Source organism: Heloderma suspectum, chromosome 5 (genome assembly GCF_057233095.1).
Source record: "Heloderma suspectum isolate Gila_16-S chromosome 5, 16-S_ref, whole genome shotgun sequence".
NCBI classification, from domain to species: Eukaryota; Metazoa; Chordata; class Lepidosauria; order Squamata; family Helodermatidae; genus Heloderma; species Heloderma suspectum.
Genome location: NC_139462.1, coordinates 101,764,515 through 101,787,381, shown reverse-complemented (window position 1 = coordinate 101,787,381; position 22,867 = coordinate 101,764,515). Strand labels below are relative to the sequence as shown.

The 22,867-nt window shown below is 42.6% G+C and overlaps 1 protein-coding gene across 3 annotated transcripts in view; it reads right to left on the bottom strand.

Moving 5' to 3' along the window:
• APBB2 (amyloid beta precursor protein binding family B member 2) overlaps positions 1-22,867 on the bottom strand; it is a 243,694-nt gene that overhangs the window by 113,634 nt on the left and 107,193 nt on the right. For 2 of the 3 annotated variants that reach the window (XM_084856916.1, XM_084856914.1), the window contains exon 3: positions 3,332-4,156. In XM_084856916.1, coding sequence (XP_084713042.1) covers positions 3,332-4,156 — 825 coding nt within the window. Of the gene's footprint in view, positions 1-3,331; positions 4,157-14,761; positions 14,831-22,867 lie in introns of all 3 variants that reach the window. The other variant, XM_084856917.1, reaches the window with a different exon arrangement.

Sequence of the window (22,867 nt, the reverse complement as noted above, 5' to 3'; positions counted from 1 at the left end):
TGGGAAGAGTTTTTCCAGCTGGATACGCAGTTTGTTAGTCTGAGTAGTTCAGGTTAGAATACCATGTCTGAAACCTGGTGAACATTTGCAATCCCTGAATAATTTTGTGAATGTCAGCATCCTCTAGCGTATACCCCTGCTTGATGGACATATGCTGGTGAATGCTAACAATCTCATTTAGGTAACTGTCAAAATTCATTGGTGTATCTCTGAGCTTTGAGATAGTAATAACATTGTGTGTGAGTCTCAAAATTCATATGCTGATATCACCAAATTTCAGGTATTAGCAGTACATACACACACACACACACACACACACACTTCCTTTAACTATTTTCTACAGGAGGCTACACTGATATTAACTATTGGCTGGTATCCAGCTATTCACATTTAAGTGCCATAAATCATATTGATTTGTTTTGGGCATGCACCTAGGGCAGAGGCAGGCAGAAGGAAGATCTCCAGACATTTTGGACTTCAAGTCCCAGAAGCCTCTGCCAGCATAGCAAATGGTCAGGAAAACATCTGGATAACTACTTTCTGCCCACCCCTGCCCTAGGGCAAATGTACATAATGCCACCCATCTCCAGCTATTCTAGGAAGTTAGAGGGCCCCACCTTTTGAAGGTGAAACTACATGTGATATTAAATGTGTCTTTGCTCCAAGTTCAGGAGGCGGGCCGGTGCTTGTCATACTCACCAGAGCCAAAAAGGCCATATGTCATGGCAAGTGTGGTGAGTGTATTTATGAATCCCTGGATAAGAAAAGACTAGAGTTACACATAACCTGAGCTTGGGGTATTAAACTGAAAACTGCCACTGGCCATGAATTCTTCATGGACACAGGGTGGCATCGTTCTCTCTTTTGCATCTTTATGGTGAAAGCCCTGCATTCCTTGTGCTGGCAATTAGAGTGGGAAAAAGTTAAACCTAATTTAATTGTGTCAAAAGGAGTGCACTAAGGTCTTATCTTCTTGCATGTGAGCCCCAAGCAGGTCAAGCATATGGCTTCCTCTCCAAAGCCCCATGGATGTTCTTACATGTGCATGAAGCTCCCAGTGAGCACAGACTTCCCATTAATAGTAACAGGGGTGTGTAAACAGAGCTCCCCACCCCCTCTCTGTCTGTCTGTCTGTCTGTCTGTCTCTCTCACACACATACATAGTATCCTGGATTGTAGCAAAGATCTTTAGAATAACACATTATAGAAGCACAACCCATGGTACAAGCATACTAGTAGCAAATAGTTAAAATCTGAAGTCAAGTCACAATAGATGGCAATCAAATCAATCGTACACAACTGTATGAATATTCCAGAAATTAAAGGCTCAAAACAATAAAAACCAACAAACAATTTTAAAGGATAGTAAGAGCATGCAGTTCAAACTCCTCAGCAAGGCACTTAAAATGTACAGAATGCATACAACTGAACAATTTATTTTCAAAGGTTTAGAAGGCATTCTAAAAGGGAAGATATATATTGGCTTGGTTTGCATGATTGCTTAAACCATGGGTAGTTGGAATCACACGGGATTGAGTGTAATACCTCCCAACCGCTCGCCACTTCCGCTTTGTTTCCATTTTGGTAAACAACCCAGGAGCACCCTGTTCCTGGGTTATGTTCTGTGGCAACTGAACCTGGTACTCTGGGTTGCTGAAGGAGAAACAACCCAGAATTCTAATTCAGCAACAAACCATGCTGGAGACTGAGAGGCCATTTAGCTGGTTTCTGAATTTCTCAAAGTAGTGAGTTGTACAACATAGATCCTGCTGTAAAACACTATACTTTCTAAATCTGGTGGCGCTTCAATTCTGCTCACATGGGCAATTAAAGAAACACAAGTAGGACCTGTAACAAAATGTTGCAGTGTTGAATGCTCCTGTTTATTGTTGCAGTCAGCCAGCTATGCCCTCCTCCAGGATACTCCATTCCATTCCTCCTCCCACCTGGTTTTCTGTTCTCCCCCAACAGTCAGTCAGCATTTCATGGCCATGAAGCCCAGCCAGTCCTCACTAGATTGTTGGGGCAGGGGGTATTTCCTCCTTGAGAATTTTTTCTAAATATATTTTGTACTTCTGCAAACTTTTGGGTTCCCCTGAGCCTATGGATAAAATCCTCTTGCGTGTCTGGTAAGTTCCATTTTGGCTGTATAAGCAACAGCACTTAACACCTCAACACTGGAAATAGAGGGAATGATAAGCCCACATCATTTAAACTATATGGAAGCATTTAAAACAATAAGAGCTTTAAAAAAATCTGAGTCCACTTTCTATATATCTGTAACTCATTCCCTGAAAACTAACGGCACAACTTGAAAATTTATGTGCTGTCACAGCACCAGTTGGCATACTTATCATGCTTGATGGTCAGGTCCATAGTTCTTCAAATTGTACTGCACGCCCACATATCACCCAGCTCAGAATGCAACTCAAAGCATACTTATCAGGAAGCCAAGTCCCAGAGTCCTCAATGCACATTTTGAAATAACATGTTATTAGGATTGGGCTACCAGGTGATAATACACACTTTTAACAGAAAAATCACCTCCTTCTGGATATACCTACCTGCATCTTGAGATTCCTTTCAGAGGCCCTGCTCCAGGTGCCCCCACCATGTGAAGTGAGGCAGATAGGCAACAGGGAGAGGGCCTTTTCGGGTTCACACACACACACACACACACACACACCCTCATTGTGGATCTCCCTTATGATCTTTTTGGCACCAGGTGAATATCTTTTCTTCCCTAAGGCCTTTTAAAATTGTGTGTGAATTTAAGGCTGTCTTTATTAGTTGTGATTTGTTTTTGTTTTTACTGATGTTGTATACTTAGATTTTATTTTCTCTGCTGCTAACAAGAACATGGAGGCTGCAGTTTGCTGTTTTTGGTTTTTATATCTGATTATTTTACGCTTTGTGAGCCCCAGAAAACGTTGTTATGGGCAGCCTATATAAATATTGCAAATAAAATAAATAAATGAAAAGCAACAAGTCTCAAAGAACCAAAAGAAATGCTAGTTCTCCCAGCTGAGTTTTAAAAAAAATGTTTTGTGCCGCAACCACCGTAATCATTCCTTGAGTTTTACCTTAGCCATTTATATAAGACCAAGAATGAAGTCTTAAGAAAACAATATAGATGAGTTATTGTAATGCTAAAGAATAAAAAGCTCCTGTGTAACGGTAAAAAAAATTACGCTCAGCAATATTTGGAATCTCAGCTGCAGCGCTTGAAGCCTGCTGATAGGTTGACCTAAACGTCACACTTAGCACACATTTACTCAAGCACGTAGTATTTCCCCAATCCCCACAAAACACATAAAGAGAGCATCCACACCTGTTTCATCTGGCGAACCCGGTGAAGCACTGTCTTGCGATAGTGTTGTCCAACTAGAGTCTTCATCACTCGGAGCCAGGTTCTGAATCCTGTGCAGCGCACAATCTGTTTTTGCGCCAGTTTTTGGATGATCCTTTTTCGTCTCTGGACTTGATGATATGGTCGCTACCTGTCCATCTTCTGGACTCGTTGACAAGTTTTGTTTCCGAGGCAACGCATCCCCATTCACAATCACCATGGATGCCTGGCTGTTGCACTGAGAGGACAGTTTCTCTTCCCCTGTCACTTGGCTGTCCCCATAATTCTGATCAACATCCCGAGCTGATGTCTCGAGATCTGCATAGTAATTTAGGAAGCTCTTGGTTCTCCGGCGTTGTGTTGGCAGTATTTCACTGCTTGAGGAATCCTGCTGGTTTGGCTCTTTCCCCTCCAACTTCTCAGAAGTTATGTTTATGCCTGCAGCAGTGGTTGGACCAGTCAGGTTTTTATTGGGATCCTGTTGCCCCTGCTCTGCTGCTTTCCTAAGCTGGTTTTCTCCATTCTTCACCAGCTTTATGTTGGAGGAGTTGTTTCCCAGGAGGGGCTGCACAGCAGGATCAGAAAGGCCCATGGCTGTCTGAAGGTTAGTCAGTGCATATTTTTTCCTGCATTTTGGAGGGGTGCTGTTCTTGACTTCCGTGTGCTTGATTTCAGCATTCAGCAGTTCGTTGTGGGAGGAGCGCAGGTGAAGGGTGTTGGGTGGAGTGGCAGGACCGTTCCGATTCACAATGTCTGTCATGCTGTTGCTTGCCATAAACTCGGCCAAGGTTTCCACTCCGGAGTCAACTGGGGAACAAGCAGAAATACTCATGAGACATGCTTATTATCATAATCACCTGGGAGTTAAGTGTATTTGAAAACAGCACTGGAAAGCCCTACATGTTCACACCAGCTAAATAAGCAACAGCAGCAGCATCTTTAATCTAATGGCAGGTCTGTGAAGAATTCGAGGGGGATAAGGGTTTTAATACACTCATTCAGTATCTCTCGCCTTCATAGTACCTGAACACAACCAGGTATGCTCATCTCCCCAACAGTCCATGTATAGAACTGAGATATGTATGCATTCTAGGTAGGGGAAGAATGCAGCAAAACTTCCTGGTACCTTTTATAGGTACTGCTTTGCACATGTTTGGTTTTGTGGCATAACACCACCAAGCAGAGGGTGTGGGAAGTGCATGTGTGAACATAGCTTGGAAGAGATCATAGAATCATAGAATAGTGGGGTTGGAAGGGGCCTACAAGGCCATCGAGTGAGATGGAGAGACTGTGTCCTGTGTAAGGTAATTGATCCAGGGCCATGAATTAAGAACACAAGAGCAGCTCCTTGATCGGATTGAGGGTCCATTTAGACCAGCGTCCTGTTTCCGCAAATGACCAACCAGTTTGATGCCTCTTGAAGACCATAAGAACGTGGTGAGAGCAACAGCCTTCCCTCATTGTTTATCCCCAGCCATCTTTTATTCAGAAGTATATTGCCCAGAACAGGGGAGGTTCTCTTTAGCGTTCATAGCTCATAGTAGTTAACAGACCCATCAACCACAAATTTGCCTAATCCCCTTTGAAAGCCACCTAGGCTAGCAGGCATCATCACACCTTAGATGGGCAGCAGAATGCAGTGGGGCCACCATTTCCTTGCCTCCAGTCTCTGTCACTGGGCACCACTTCAGGTACAAAAATTAAAGCTGCCACTGAGATGGTCAGTAGGGCAGGGCAGGGCAACTTATGGCCCTACAGATATTTTAGCTTACAATTTCCTAGTCAGCATAGCCAATGATGAGCAATGATGGGAGTAGTAGGCCAAATCATCTGGAGGGCCACAAGTTGTCCACTCCTACAGTAGCAGCTTCAGTCAAACAACAGAGTGAAAAGTGCCACTGAACAAACTGTCTCTTTTTATTGTTTCTTTTTATCTTACCTTGTTATTGTAAGTTACTTTTTAAAGTTTTATATTGCATTATATATGTACTATTAACTGTGATTTTTAATATTTTTGTATGTAAACCACTTAGAGATTTTATTATATTAAGAAGTATACAAGTAGTACTAATAAATAAATGCATAAATAAAATAAGTTACTAGTGTTTTTCACACTCCAAGAAACTTCACATGGCACTGCAGGTACTCCAGAGTTTTGAACAGAGCCTGCCACAGTAAACACAAAATGTGAAAGGCAGATGTGCATCTCCAAATATATAATGGGCATCTGCCCAGATTCGAGAACCAATCTTAGCTCCCCTTTATGTGTTCACTGCATATCCCCAAGCATTTGGCGATGTGCATCCCCTTTCATACTTGTGTGCTACAAAAAAAAATAGTGTACCTATGATGCCGCCTTGTGAAGTATGAAGTGGATCAAATTTAGGGGCTTCTGTTTACTAAATGAGAACTGAGAGATTTATGCAATTACAGAAATGTCTAATACAAAAGGGGCAGGGTGGGTTGAATATGTCCACCTGAATAAACAGTCTGTTTCTGACCAGTCTGTTTCTGATCATAAATAACAATCTCCTGCTTGTTAGAACAGATTTGTATGAAGCACCCGGCTCATATGTTAGCTTATGCAATGCCAATAAAAAGACTAGAGGAAAAAGCTAGAAAAATGCTAGATTGTCTGATCTGGCTTTCATAGTAATGCTGATGGTTTCACAGACTCAAAACACACATAAAACATACCTACTACTTTATTAAGAAGTTGTGACAGAGGGCAGCCAGTAGGGGAAGACTTCATGAGAGAGCAAACTAGCCCAGTAAAAGCTATATTATTAAATGCACTGGGATATGGTCTCACTACAGTGGAAAATAAAAGGGGGTGGGGGAAGAGGCAAAGCCTCTAAATGGTATTGATATTTCCTTAGTAAGTAAACTGTATTTGTGAGCCCCTAAAGAAGTGAAGAAGTTCTTCATTGAAACATGTTGGGCATTTTACTATTTTATTAAAAAAAACAGTTTTCTCAGAATCATTTTGAGGCTTTGCCTCTTATTTTCTCCCTTGGGTTCCTCCCTCTCCTCATTACAGACAAGACTTAAGAGTCAGCAGTCCCAAATGACAGGGAGGCTGTTCAGACATTCCACCTCCACGACCACCATCCCTGTGATGGTATTTAGGAAGAGATCAAGAGTGGCCCTTGGACTCAAACACTCCTGCCCTGCAATCTTTGTCCTCATCCTAATCTCAAATCACATTCACATAGTGGAAAGACAGGCAAAGCACAGGACCTGAAGAGCCAGTCTCAGTGTTCCCCTAGGTACATTTCTGGGGGGTGGGATAAACAGCCACAGGGACTGAAAGAGACCTTGCTTGCCCCTTTATTCATTCTACCTCAAATGGTGAACAGGTATCCATTTTCCACTGTTTAACTATTGTGCACATTCCTTTTTCCTAAGAGTTTATACAACGGATTATCTATGAGGGCAAAAAGCAAAACCTTCATATATTCCACTACTAGTTTGCTTATAATTCCACAAGTTTTGTTTATAATTTTTCAACAGTTAAAAGAGCGGGTGTTTGAGATACAAAGGTCACACAGCACCTGACAAAGAAAAAGTGCACACATTTCTGCGCTGTGGTAGGATACATGTTGAAAGGCACTGAAAGCCAACAACATAATGAAGATGTTCTGAAGGTAGAGGTAGTTCTTGGATTATCAGCTGAAGTATGAATTCCACTGTGCAAAGCCATTAAGAACGATGTATACAATTTTGGACAGATGTAACCACTGACAGTCTCTTCACAGGGCAAATAATGCAGCCAGCTTGCTGGAGCTAAGCAGGTCTGAGTCTGTCAGTGTCTGGATAGGAGATCACCTGGAAACTCCATATATCCCACCTTGGGTTCCATGATGGAAGAAAAGTGGGATATAAATGTACTAAATAAATACAATGGTCTTGAGCAACTTTTTCTGGTAGAAAGGTGGGGCATAAATCAAATAAATAAAGTAAACTTCAAGGATTAATAACTCAAACTAGAACAAGTTGCAAGAAGCTTTATATTGGATTAACAGGAGATTCTGCAATACAAAGGTAGATTTATTTATTTGTTGTATGTATAACCCACTTTTTCCTCCAAGGAGCACAAGGCGGCATACATGGTCATCCTCCTCTCCATTTTATCCTCACAACAACTCTGTGAAGTTGGTTAGGCTGAGAGTCAGTGACTGGCCCAAAGTCACCCAGTGAACTTCATGGCTGAATGAGGGCTTAACCCCAGGTCTCCCTTGTCCCAGTCTAATATGCTAGCCAGTACGCTACAACGGCTCTCTTAGATTATGTGAATCTAAGCCCGATTGTGGCTCCCCTATGGAACTCTCAACTCTCTGCAAAATCTTACCCTTAGGAAGCAAATGATAGTTTGTGACTCAGTGAACAATTATTATTGCACCTGGATGCTGCTCACAGACTGCAAACTATTTAATCCAGATGTCAAATGCCAAATCTAAGTACAATGGAGTAGTAAGAAGGGCGCTGACTGTTGTGGCTTGGTTTCAATTTATGTTCTGTAAGATTCTGTTTTGTACTTGGAAACAATATGGCCTCTTGCATTGGTGCTTACTGCCACTCTGTGCATCAACTAGAAAAACTAGTTACTCTGGACAACAGCTGTAAGCAGATATAAATTGTCCTTACTTCAAGTGTTCTTGTACTAAAACACACAGAACACCATTCAATTTCAAATGGAATCCAAGACAGTTAGGATGCAATCCTATGCATGTTTAGACAGAAAAAACAGCTTCCAGCATTCCCCAGCCAGCATGGATGCAACGTGTACAGAATTGCACCTTTAAGTAACATAAGCAAAAATGAATGTTCAGCATTTCTTTCATCAGGACAACATGAGACTTGCAAGAATAAGGCAAGAAGCCACATGTAGTATGAGCATTTTGTGATACAAACACATACATGAAGGAGTCTGCATGTTACAAAAGACCTATTTGCAAGCAAGATTAAAGCTGATGGGTACTATGGAAGAACCAGATTTATGTGTGGGGGAGTGAGGATTAATCTTCTAGACACTGACAGTACAGAGATAAGGATATAAAAAAATCTAGACCCCCACCACACACTTTTCCTCCTATGCACTATCATGTCTGTTAGTCAACATTAACGCTATTTGTACCTCATGATAGGTATTAGTCCTTCATTAACCTAATATGCTGTATTTAAGGTATAGTACATACAGTCAGGGCCAGAAATATTGGTACAAAGATAAGTGTTTTGGCAGTTGGCTTCTGTACACCACCACATTGAAGTTGAAAGGAAACACACCCAGATGGCAGCCAAGTCAGGACTTTCAGCTGTAATTCAAGGGGTTTGACAAAAGTGGGGCACTAACCATTCCGGAAGTACAGTGTCAAGGGCTCCTTGGAGGGCTCTCTCAGTCTAATCCAGTAGCTAAGTCCAGACACAGACAAAGGGATTCCTTTCAAAGCTTTATTCTTCTTTTACAACTTAACAACTATACCGTTTGCAACTAGATCTGAGCAGCACAGTACCTATGCCCTAAGTTGGAACAGTTGGTCCCCGTTTGAAAGGGAATTACTGGCAGACCCCTGAACTTAAGGACTAGGGAGAGTCTCTCCCCTTTTCCCTTGGAACCTCTGGGCGCAACCGTTGTTTGCGCGCCAACCGGGCACTACGCCTCCTTTCCGCGCCCTCCATCTGGCGCTGCTCTCTGTGTCTGCGTCGCGCATCCACCAAGTCTGCTATCTGTGCTCGGTCTCTCCCTGGACTGCTAACTAAACTAGGAATGCTGGTGGGAGGAATCTCTGTCAGCTGTTGGTCCTGGGAAAGAGGAGCGCGCTCCTCTCCCAGGAGCGACTGCTCTTCCTCAGAATCAGAACTACTCTGGGATTCTATGGGCTCAGTGTCCACCCTGACATACAGCCAGGGGCATACACACACACCCATCGTTGGTGGCTCATAAGTAATGGAACAAACCAACATCATTTCAAATTTAAGGATCGCCTTTAATACCTGGATGAAAATCCTTTGCAGTCAATGACTGCCTGAAGTCTGGAACCCATGGACATGACCAAATGCTGACTTTCCTCCCTCGACATGCTTTGCCAGGCCTTTACTGCAGCTGCCTTCAGTTGCTGCTTGTTTGTGGGTCTTTCTGCCTTCAGTCTTGTCTTCAGTAAGTGAGAAGCATGCTCTATTGCGTTGAGATCAGGTGACTGACTTGGCCATTGAAGAACATCCCACTTCTTTGCCTGGAGAAACTCTTGGGTAGCTTTGGCTGTATGTTTAGGGTCATTATCCATCTGCAAGATGAAGCAGCATCCTATCAGTTTGGCAGCATTTGGCTGAATCTGAGCAGAAAGTATACGCTTCAGAATTCATCCTGCTGCTTTTATCAGCAGTCAGGTCATCAATAAACACCAGTGACCCGGTTCCATTGGCAGCCATACATGTCCATGCCATAACACTGCCTCCACCATGTTTGACAGATGATATGATATGCTTTGGACCATGAGCTATTCCTTTCCTTCTCCATACTTTTCTCTTCCCATCATTCTGGTACAAGTCAGTCTTGGTTTCATCAGTCCAAAGAATCTTATTCCAGAACTGGGCAGGCTTTTTTAGGGGTTTGCTGGCAAAGGCTAATCTGGCCTTTCAGTTCTTGAGTATTACCAGTGGTTTGCACCTTGTTGTGAAGCCTCTGTATTTACATTCATAAAGCCATCTCTTGACTGTAGATGTTGACAATGACATTCTTCTTGACCTGGCTAGATGTTGTGAAAGGGTTCCTCTTCACCATGAGCAGAATTCTGCAGTCATCCACTTTAGTTGTCTTCCGTGGTCTGCCAGGCCTTTTGCTGTTGCTGAGCTTGCCGGTTAAGTCCTTCTTTTTCAGGATGTTCCCAACTGTTGTATTGGCCACTCCCACTGTTTTTGCGATCTCTCTGATGGGTTTATTTTGTTTCCTCAGCCTAATGATGGCCTCCTTCACTCGCATGGACACCTCTTTGGACCTCGTGTTCGGGGTTCCAGTGAACAGCTACCAAATGCAAATGTAATACTCAGAACCACCTCCAGGCCTTTTATCTGCTTGATTGGTCATGGGGTATCCAGGAAACAGGCCATGCCTGGCCATGCAGCTGCTTGTCAGCCATTTGTTCCATTACTTATGAGCCACCAATGATGGGTGTGTGTGTATGCCACTGGCTGTCCTTCCTGAATGGTTAGTGCCCCACTTTTGTCAAACCCCTTGATTTACAGCTGGAAGTCCTGACTTCGCTCCCATCTGGGTGTGTTTCCTTTCAACTTCAATGTGGTGGTGTACAGAAGCCAACTGCCAAAACAGTTATCTTTGTTCCAATATTTCTGGCCCTGACTGTATTTTATTGTACCTGACCCTGACAGATCATTTTCCCATTGACCCCATTTAGGGAGATTTTGGAGGTGTTTTTAAAAACTAGTTAGCATGCACACTAGACTACATTCAGTTCTCTTCTACCTCCCCTATAACTGCTTACCCAGATAGTAAATGTAGCATCATCGTCATTATCATCATCATAATGTTGTATTATATTACATCATATCCATATAATATATAGTTATTTAGTTTCTATAATGTACATTATGAGATTAAACACACACCCCAACCCCTTAGGATTTTGCTTTGTTTTTTTTTTTTGTAAAGGAAACTGTTATGAACAGTTTACCAACACATATGGTTTCCGAAGCCAGCTTAGAACAGGCTGTTGAAATGTAAATGAATACAGTATACTCCAGGCAGAGATAACTCCCAAAGACTGTGTAGTAGTGGAGGAATGGACCCTTAGACAGTGACCCTTGGTGTGAGAACAGGGATATTATAGATATTATAGATACAAAGAGTGTCCATATCGCCATCTGTAGAATGTTGTTGATTATGTAGGAAGGCCCAATATGCAATGGCGCCATCAGGAGTACCATTTGGGGCAGAAGCTCAGGCCCATAGAATAAGTAGGACGGCCCCCAGACATAACAGAACTGGACTAACACATTTGGAAGTAAATGAAATAATACATACCCACAACCATTTAAAGAGGGAGTCCTCCAAAGGACCATTGTCCAGAGCCATTGGAGCTAATTTCTTTCCACCTTCACATCTCAAGAGAAAGCTGAAAGCTTATGGCTCCATGTAGCAGTGCCTCTATGTACCCACAACTATCCCATGAACCCATAATAATGCGTAAGTGTACTATTTACAAAGACCCTGTGTCAGCCAAGAATGTACACACGAACATTGGCAGAACACACACACATTTCCATTTTCTAATGCAAATTACACATTTTGGCTGGCCTTAAAGGTGAATCAAAAATTTCTTATCGCCAAGACCCCATTCCCCCAAGGAACAGATTCCTGGCCCTGACCTCGCACTACATCTCTGAACCACAGCATGAGAATCAAGGGGAAAAAATCTCTTGCCCCTCTTCTCTCCAGTGCTAGGAACCAGAGGGGAGGCAGAAAACAAGCCTTTGCTCCCCAATAGGTCAGAGCTCGGGGAGCGGGTGCGCGCAGAGTCTGCCTCGGCACCCTACAGGAGCTCTGATTTTGGAATGCCATTAGATATGGAGTCAGCTTATTGACTTCTGCTACTCCCTCCATCTCAGAACTGGAAGGGAGAAGCAGAGGTGTGTCTTCTTGTTCTGCCTTTGTGCTTGATGGGTACTCCAAGCTCAGAATGTCAGTCAGGTGCAGAGACAAGCCCATGTGTCTCTGCCTCCCATCTTCAGCTTCAAGGTAGAAAGGAGAGGAGGCGGCATGTCAGATTGCTCTGCCTCTGTGCATGACTGATGCTGAGAGCATGCATGGGACACAGAGGCAAGCCCTATGGCTCCGCCTACAGTTTGGAGCCTGAGAAAGGAAGTGAGGATTTGTTTGGCCCAGCATGGGCAGTGTCAAAATGAATCCCAGGCTTCAGCAGAAATTTGGGGCTGGGAGAGGTGGGGTTCATCACCTTATCTTCTTTAGCTTTAGTGCAAGCCCCGCTCACTGCACGTGGCGAGCAAGATTACTGAACAAAGGAACCAAGAAACAAAGGAAGCAAAGCCCCACCCAAATAAATACATTTTTAAAAGGTAGAAAGGGGGAGAAAAAAATGAGTTCAGAAAAACCATCAGAGGCTGAACCCTATGAGGATAGGCTATCCTATCGGAGGCTGAACTTCCCGTCTGAGGTTGATAGGAAAATCAACCCTATCTGAGGATAAAATTGTGTCTTCTGTGTATCTCAATCATGTTTGAATCCAAAATCACTGGTTCGAGACATGGCTTGTTTTCACAGCAGTATCCCTAACCATTCTTACTCACTTCTGATTCAGCTACAATGAGAGTTGAATGGACCACATGGAAACATAAAGCATCAGCCAGAGAGTTGGTTTTGTTACTTAAGCTTAAAAACTAGCAAGTCAAAGAGATGCTTAAGGAGTACATCATCCCTGCCTCCTGTGTGTGCTTATTGATCCAAATTAAGTTTCCAAAGCGGTGATCTTGTGAACCTTCTGACAGCATCCTCAAAATAAATGCCACATAGGTTTATGATTCAAACAGAAAAGTTCTGAGCGCTTTGACAGGAACACTAGAGAGGCAGACAGGCCATTACTTATTCTCTCAGTGCCACTAAAAAAAACTTAAACAATTTAACAAATCCATGGTATTACCTTAAAAATGATAATATAAGCACAACTAGACTATATACTGATCACGTCTAGAAAGATGTCCTTTAGCGTGCGGGCAGATTTATATGCCCAGAGCTTGGAGACTATCAGTATTGGGGAGGACAGTGCACATGGTCGGCTAAATGTCAACTGTTGCAGATATTGGGAGGATAGGAATTAGGGATGTCCGTTGCAGGGAAATCCAGTTCTTTTTTTGGCTCGATGGAATTCTGTGGCGTGTACAAACGCCCTACTTTGCATCTGCAAGCCAAGCTGCAGGCTGTTCCCTGAACTCTGGGAACTTTTTTGAGCATTTTGGGGAAAAGGTTCAACTATCTGTGCAAACTGCAGCCAAATTTGGGGAAATTTGCACAAATTGCTTGGAAATTTGCACAAATTGCAGCATCTTCCCCCCTCCAAATGTGCAAAATCCCTGGAAAATCCACAAACTGGCCTGACGCTGCAGATTGGCTTGGGCACCGCAGCAGGAATCGAAATGAAGTCTGGGGGGTGGGGGAAGGGTAGGAAAACCCATCAAACTCCATCCTCCAAACGGATTTCTCTGACACCCCTATAGGGAATACACAATCTACGGGTCTTCCATTATGTTTCTTAAGTATTACTTTTTCTTCATCCTCATCCTCAACATCCTTCATGTAGCACTGTAGGATATTCAGAGCACTCATAAATGTTATCTCAGTATTCATTACAACAGCCTTGCAATGTAGGGTAGTAGTATTATCCCAATATTATTATCCCACTGTGGAAGAACCGAGGCTGAAAGATAGCAGCTTAAGGAAGCCACCTATTGACTTCATGCATGACTGAGATGAGGTTTGGACTGGGGATTTCCTGGCTCAGACTCTTAGCTGCTACACCACGCCAATTCTTTACACTATATTACTTCATTGATTTATTACATTTCCAGGATTTGAGGGTTATGCCATGAGAAAAACATGGGGTTCCCAAGCACATTTTGTCTCATAACACTAATGCAAGCGCTGTGGGGAGAAGATTTGCAAAGGAGAATCAGTTCATGGGAAAGAAGTGCTTAACCATGTCTCTGCCTGCTGATTCTTCCTAAAAAATATGCTCCCAGGCCATTTATAATCATTAATTCCCCATCTGATTTGAAACTGAAAGTAATCCCAACACCCCCAGTAGGGGTGCAGGAGGAACTGGGAGTTGCAAGAGAGAAATCAGTAGATCTGCTTCTACCCGCTTATTCTCCCTATAAATGTCCCTTCTGGCCTTGCACTCACGTAATTCCATCAATGTGGGTTTGGAAACTTTTGCAAAGATATAACATGTAGTTCTACCGACAGTTAACCATTATATCAGTAGCACTGTTAAATGCAGTGAAGCTTGGCAGGGGGAAAGGGAGCTCTGGGAATGGGAAACATGCAGATGGATAAATACAGATAAGGAATTGGCAGCACTATGCTTCCACTGGCTCTGAAGGGTTTTGAAAGACTGGCTAAAAAAAAAATACACCCAAAGAAAGAAAGAATACATGTGTTTGTTTAAAGCAGGGATGGGGAACGTGTGGTCCTCCAGAAGTTGAACTGCAAATCCTTTCACCATTGGCTATACTGGCTAAGGCTAATGGGAGTTTCAGTCCAGCAATGTCTGGAGAACCACATGTTTTCTGGCCCTGAAAGCAAAAGTGAAAAATTAAGGGCCCAGCAGGAGAGAAAGATGTTAAGAAATTCTGTTCATAAAACATGTGAAAAGGGCATCTGACCTGGAAGTAGTTCTGACATGGATCACTGGGCTTCAGCAATGGATCAGGAAATAGATTATTATTTGAAATCTGAAAAGAGGGATCATTTTAAGAAATTAAAAACAAAGAAAGCCACAAAACAAAGCCAGCACAACGTTTTGAGCACCGTGGTACATTTCAGTAGCTGCTACATGATTTATTCAGTAAAACAAATTATTGCAAGTACAGAGAATTAAAAATGTCTGTACACATTTGAGAAAGAAGGGAATCCCAGGATAATTTCCCAATATTATTTCCTATTTTAAGGACAATTTATTGCAATAAAAAATCCACAGCAAAATCTTGAGTTGTGCTAATGATTATGAGTAAAGATCTTTTAAAATGCCTAACAGCTGTATGATAGGCAAAAGGCCAACAGGTGTAGCATTTCTCTTTATTGCATCATCTTGCTGAGAAAACCTGCACCTGTTGAACATCTGCCTTTTATACAGCAGTGAAAGGTACAAGCAAAAGGGTCCCCAAATACTTTGAGCCAGTGTACACATTTGGAATTTTGAGAGTGTCGTGGGCACTCTCAAAAAATGGCTGCCATGGTGGGCATGTCCAATCACAACACACCCATTTCCCAGAAGATAAACTGGTGAGGCTAAAAGAAAAGTAACTTGCCTGAAAACCTAAGTACATGGCAGAGTTCCAAAACACAAACCACTCTTTGAACCCACAATTTTCTGCTCCTACACCCATTTCGCAAAAGGGAAACAAGCACACACACGCATGCACACAGGCAGAACACTTACCCACAACACACACACACACACAAAACTCCACTAAACACACACACACACACCCCACATACAAAAAACCCCAGGCAAAACACACACCACACAAAAACAAACAAGACAACTAGCACACACAGAGGCAACGCATACACAGAGCACAAGCAAAAATATCCCCTTTCTCTCCACCACTACCTCTTGCCTCCCAGAATGCGCCATACCACCCTCACATTACCTTTTTCTTTTTTCTGGGCATGCTTCAAAATGAAACACTGGGATGCAGCCACCCCTCATTTTTATTTTCTTAGAAAGCCTCTGGGATCTACATGGGGCTCAGAGGCATTCTTGGAAATAAAGATAGACTGGACGCAGTTTTGATACTGTTGTTGTTCTAACATATCTGGAATGTAGAAACAGTTTTAAAGCACAGGAATAGTGGTTGTAAGCAGGGCGTGCAGAGAGAAATGTTAGATATGTACTTCAAAATTGAAGTAATACACATGGCCATCTAATCGTGGGAGTGAGCCATAAGACCATTAAGTTTAGGGTCTAAAATTACCTACCTGCACTACTGTGTGTGTGTGTGTGTGTTTATATACACACACCAGTTCTCTTCCTTTTAGTCCTGGACAGCCTGAACTTATCCACATTTACTCAGAAGTAAATCACTATAATTTCAATAGGACTTAATACCACATAAGTACACACAGGATTGCAGCCTTAGTTATAAGTTTATTTTGTTTAATTTATATCCCACTCCATCCCAAACCAACTTACATCATATTTTAAATTCAAAGTTAAAAAAGAAAAGAAGAAAATTCCCAGAGAAATAGGATTTTCCTAATTAACACAGGGCTGGACAACTTGCAGAACTCCAGATGTTTTAGCCTACAACTCCCATCATCCCTAGTAAGCATAGCCAATGGTAAGGGATCATGGGAGTTGTAGGCTAAAACACCTGGAGGGCCACAAGTTGCCCACCCCTGAACTAACAGCTGTTACTGCACAGCACTGGTTTCATGCTCTGCTCCTGTAGTTCCTCAATGAGAAAAACAGGCTGAAGTTTCCCTGAAAGGCAGTTAGTCTTCTGCTGTGGATCTTCCCTACAACATGCAGCCATAAGGAGGTGTTTGTGTGGTCTAGGTCACATTCTCGGCTCATTCTGGGTCACAGTGAGGCCCAACAGAAGATGTGCACCCTAGAACATACCCCAGAGTCTTCTGCAGTGTACTGGAGCAGCAGTTCCTTGACAAATGAGTGAGTGCTGAAAGGAATCCATGCAGGTAGAAAGCTTGGAAGCGACTGCTTTATGGCAATCAATTTCTGCTATGTTGCATGCATATTTATTTATTTATTTATTTGTGGCATTTATATACCGCTGAATATAATAAAATCTCTCAGCGGTTCATAACATTAAAATACAATATTAAAAACACAGCATTAAAACACAGAATTAAAAACACATCCACCTACAGTAAAAACCAAGGAGCAGTAAAATGGAGCAGCAAAATTAATTTACTTACACAGCTCAAGGAAAGCCTGGCTTAACAAGTGTGTTTTCAGGAGGTGTTTGAAAGATGTCACATTTTCTGCCTCCTGAACTACACAAGAGAGGGTTTTCCAGATGGTGGGTGCCACTACAGAGAAGGCCCACCATCTGGGTATTTCACAGCAACATTCTGTTCGTTTTGGAATGACCAGCAAGGCCTCCTCTGCTGATCTTAAAGGTTGCCTTGGTATGTATAAGGGAAGGCAGTCTGCTAGGTATCGTGGTCCCAAGTTGATTAGGGCTTTGCATGGCAATAACATAGCTTCGTACGTGGCTCAGTAGCTAATAGACAACCAGTGCAGTTCTTTTAACACAGGTGGTAGCTGACCTTCAATGGTGCCATCAGGGAATGACTTTCCAGAGCCCCCAGTCAGCAGAATGAGCAGGGGAGGGGCCCAAACACAGCAGGGCTGGCTTACCGTATTCTGAAGTAAGCCAAGTAACACGCAGTGCTATCTACAGAGGAAGGCCCTCATAAGACCACGAAAGTCTAAAATTACCTAACTGCACTACTGCTGACCTTGCATCCTCTAAAGAGGAAGGTAGTAGAGGAAAGATTATCCCATTGGTTAATTGTTGTTGCTTCATGAAATGGTTTATTTAGTAATATATTGCTTAGCTCATTGATATTCATGCTTACCTATACAATTATTCAGGTCAATATTGCCTGATATGGTTTTCAACATAAATTAATGGAAGTGGGAGAACAGAGTGCCACCAACCCCAACCCCGCCCCCTGCTCCCACAATATAGATCACCACACAGAGTTAAGGGGAAAGCATCAGCAACAGCATGGATATGATGTTTTGTTCTTTTAGCAGAGAGTAACATACTCTGTCCAGAGGTTGCAATGGGGCGGGGGGAGGGATGATACACCCCAGCCTGTAGATTAAAACATAACAACTAGCACGCTGACATTTTGCCCAGAAATATGAATGCATTTTCTGGAAAGTCAAATCTCTTACCTTTTTTATTAAAACAAATCCTGCAAACTCAATTCCATCTTCCTAATTTTCTGCCAAGTTACAGTTGCTGATAATGGCAGCAGATCACATGTTCTACAGAGGAGCGGGTGGCACAGGGAAGAGAAAATGCAGCCAGTCACCCACATAGTCCTATTTTATTATGTACTTGAATATGAAATGAGACACAAAGCAGTCAAAGTTTAACACTGTTAAGTCCGATTGATTTCAACTGGAGAAATGTAAGCACGTGCTTAATTTTCTCATAGAAATCAATGGGCTTAACTTTGGATGAATCGTGGCTATGCTATGTGCAGCTATTAAACAAGGTGCAATTCAGGGCTCCATACACATTCTCAAACAAGGAAACTGAGTTAGCTTTCCCTCTTCAAAACTGCAATTTTCTTTTGGATAATAACCCTCAAAATATGGCAACTGGTTGATGGGAAACAAAAAGCAATGTTCCAGCAATACAAAAATGACAGGTGTCTATAAAAGATAAGGACAATTCATAGAATTCATAGCTCATAGAAAAGAACAGATGTGGCATTTATGTCATGGCCATTGCCATCACCTTTCTTATTCAAAGAGTTTTCAAAACAGGTTTGTATAGTGCTATCTGACCTTATATGAACTTGAGCACACTCCGGTAGAGAGCGGAGGACAGGAAGGCCTGGCGTGCTATGGTCCATGGGGTCACGAAGAGTCGGACACAACTTACGACTGAACATCTGACCTTATGCCTGGTCAGAGTGGCATGGCTCAACCAGTTTTGTCAACAGTAGACAAACATCAAATATGGCATCATACAAGGAAAGTTACAGATTAGGTCCAGAAAATCATCTCTCTCTCTCTCTCTCATACAAAATTCCCACATAACTCCCCCTACACACACACACACACACACATATATATATATATATATATATATATATGGAGGAAGGAGGGAGGCTTCCCAACTGGACCAGTTTAGGAAAGGGGTGATGGATGACTAAGTTCTAATGGCCATCTTGCAAAGTGCCAGGGTTTGAAAAGCTCCAGGTACCTGGTTGCCTAATGGCAATTGGCAGGCTAAGACATGGGCTACATAAGGAGACTGAACTGGTAATCCCAAACAAGACTGGGCAAACTGGCAGGGATTCAGACAGGATTCAGTGTACTTGACAGTCCTATTCAGGTGTTCAGTATCCGTGGATACCGAATGCATGAAGGGGTAGTTAGTTCTGCCCCTTCATGTCAACGCACATCGGCCTCCCCTACAGGCCAACACAATTTTGACATCCGGGGGGGGGGGGACACGCGGGCTATGCAAGTAAAGATATATGCTCCCTTCATGGGGTGGGAACACTGCAACTCCCTCCATGGGAATGGAAACAGTGACTGAACACAGGTACTGAATGCTCAATGTAAGGTCCAGCCAAGGAGCCAGCTGTTGACTAGTCTGCCAGCAGCCCCTTTCTGTTTCCTTTGTAAGGACAGCTTGGAGGCAGAGCTAAGAGAAGAGGGAGTTTCAAGTGATGTCAGATGAGCTTGCGTTTCCAGGCATGTTGGAGTTAAGGAGTAATTCCTGACACTTAGAATTCTCATGCTAGCATCTAGGAACAAATACTATCTCAGACTTGTATAGGGAGAGAGCAGGCCTAAAAATGGAAACTGTTTGACTCTCTCTGCAAATGCCTGGTTTATGTCACACTTTTTATGTACAGAAGCACTACCTTTGCAATATGAAATACTTCTCTTAACATTCTATGTCAACTTTTCCCAACATGGTGCCCTCCAGATGTTTTGGAGTTCAGCTCCCATTAGCCCCACCCAGCATGACCAATGGTCAGGAAAGCTGGGAGTTGTAATCCAAAACATCTGGAGGGCACGAGGTTAGGGAGGGCTAGTGTACATTCTATAGGCTGTTTAAAGAATCTTGGCTTTTGATTTTTTTTTTTTTAAAGATTATTACTAGCCATGATTTTTGGCTCCTTGGTGCCTTCTTTGGACCAAAAGCATTCACAGACTTGCTGTTTTATGTCACCAGTTGTTAAAATAAATTATATTTGCCAAGGAAAATGAAGATGTCAAGCATGTTCTGTAGCCCTTTAAACTCAGTTCTTCACAAAGATGTTGAGCTGGGGAGTGGGGGAACTGAACAAAAGCAGAGTGGATTTCCTGGTATACAGAATTTGCTGAAGTTTGTATTAAATTAAAATAAGCATAAAGGCTGGCCATAGCAGACATCTAAGAATTAAGAATTTATTAGGCCTTCTCTTTGAAACTCTCTAAAGAATGCCAAACCATAATCACCAAAGCTTTAAGGTCTTGATACATCAGAATATTTATACCACTCCCCTTCTGGAAAGCTACAACATTCTCACAAGCCATAACTATAGATAAAATAAATCCAGCTATAAAACTACTGTGGGCATTATCATGAAGAGCAGGAGAAAGGTTACAGCTTGTGAAGTGTAACCTCTATATACTACCACTATTGCTTGCTGACAACTGTATTTACTGCAAATGAGTTAAAATTCAAAAACTTCAGTTTTTTGCCTTCCATTAGAAAGCCTATGGAGTTAAGGTTTTATTTTTTATGAAGCATTTCTTTAAAGACGTTCTCTGCACAGGCAGCAGATTTAAAAGATATTGAAGGCACAATCCTATGCCTGTTTAGATTTTCAAAAAAAAGTCCTGCAACTCCCAGCATTCCCCAGCCAGCATGTTGGGAATGTTGGGAGTTGTAGGGCTTTTTTCTGTCTAAACATGCATAGGATTGCACCCTTAGATATTTTTTGGCAATCTGATGCTGGTGGTAGGGACAGATATCCTTTTTATTTGTCTTTTTACCTGGGTGCCTTTAACTGTGATATGAATAAGTACATTTTAAATCCAATCCATGCTCTCTATTCCTTATTACACCCTCTGTCTATCGCCATTCCATTCTCTTTGGTCCCCTCCCTGACATCCCACAATTTGGCTTATCTTCCACATCTGTTTTGGCAATGGCAGGAGTCCACGGGGTAATAAACAAGGCTCAGAGGGGACTGACCTTGAGCAGGAATTGTTCTGCAGTGGCAAATGGGTAGTAGATTCTGGGGAAGAGTTTTCAATAAAGCAACTTCCCTCAACTGCTACCACACTACTAGACCTGATCCAGTATTGGCAGCATAATCACTGTACAAATGTAGTAATTAAGGGAGCTTTGCTATGGGGAAAAACACATATTTGCTACTTGCATCTGCTTCCACTTGTCTTACACAAATCACAACAATAATAAACGGAATACATTCTGGGTTTCATCTGTATAATAATACAAAATTATTATGCACAAAAAGTATACATTCTGTAACTTGTATAAATAAAAAAAATTATTTTTATTTTCTTATTTATTTTGCTTTCATCAATCACAGTGAGAGGTAAGGAACCCAATGAAGCACTGAGTCTCAACCCTTTTACCACTGGAATGCTGATTTAGGCATCTCTTTGCCTCTCAGATTTTACCAAACATTCCCCACACACTTTCAAGCTTAACTTTGCTGCTTTGAGGGCTACTTACCAGGATTTTTTTGTTGAAATGAAAGCTTCAGGCATTTATCAGAGTAAAAATGTGTTATTCATCACAGCCATTCTCCAAAAGGTGCTAATGGCAACCCCCCCCCCGCCCCAAATGTACACATATCTATAGGTGGCGCTTTTGTAGACTGTTTTCAGCTTTGCTAAGGAGCAGCCTGAAGGACTATAAAATCCTGGAAAACTGGTTTCACCAGAGATTATTATGACAAGACACACAAAAATGAACATCTGTACATGGGCAGATGTTCCCTAATACCATTCCCAACAGCCACCATCTATACCTAGTCAGACATATCCTTGTCTTTCATTGGTTCACCAAATAATTATTTGGGAGTCTATTTCTACCCTCCATACAGCTTCTGAGGTATTCCCACTTACATACAAATGCCTTTTCCCCATATCATTCTGAAATGACCCACAAGGCTGCTGGGGGGAGGGAGGCACAGGGACTAAAACAGCTGACGAGTAAGCAAACATGATGGCCTGTTTATAGGCCATCAGGTAACCCACTCTGGTCTGTTGTTCAAACCGTTTCCTTGCTGTCTGACTGGTTGTAGTTCCCCCTTTTAGCTAGAGCTGGGTGGTGAAAGCACAAGCTTTATCCCCACCTGGCATCTCTAATGTCTTAGGTTCAGTATCTTCTGAGGGCTACACAGTGTGAGCTTATGCACTTTGATTTGGAAGCAAGCCTTACTGTGTTCAATGGGGACTACTCCATAGTAAGTGTGTTTAAGATTGCAGCCTAAGTCCTGTCAAAAATACAATTCAAAGAGCTCCAAAATTACACTCCCCACTTGGTTCAGAAACATCACAATATGAATTTTACAAGTTGTCAGGCTCCCGGCTGACCCAAACCCCGGGGGAAACCTCTTCGGAGGGGGATTGGGATTCTTCCACAAACCCCACTCCCACAGAAAACATGGGGCAACACCAACAGTCCCATTGCAGGGATGCCTCACCTGAGGTTCCCAAAAACCCCTTTTGACCCTATCCTGAGCTGTGCCATGGTTCCTGACTCTCCTCCCTCATCCTAAGGCTTACCAGAGCACCATGGCAGCAAACGAAGTGGGACGTGGAGAGTCATACTTGGGAGCACCTGCCTGGCTTCCAGAAGACCCTTTCGCCCAAGGCTTACTGAGGAGGAAGGGTCTACATTGGAGCCAGGATCTACACATGAGGAGAAAGACCCAGCTGTAGCCACTGAGAAGGCAGACACAGCTGCAACTAGTGAATCAGGAACTGTCTTCTCCCAGACCTTTGTTGGGTTATCAGCTCTCAC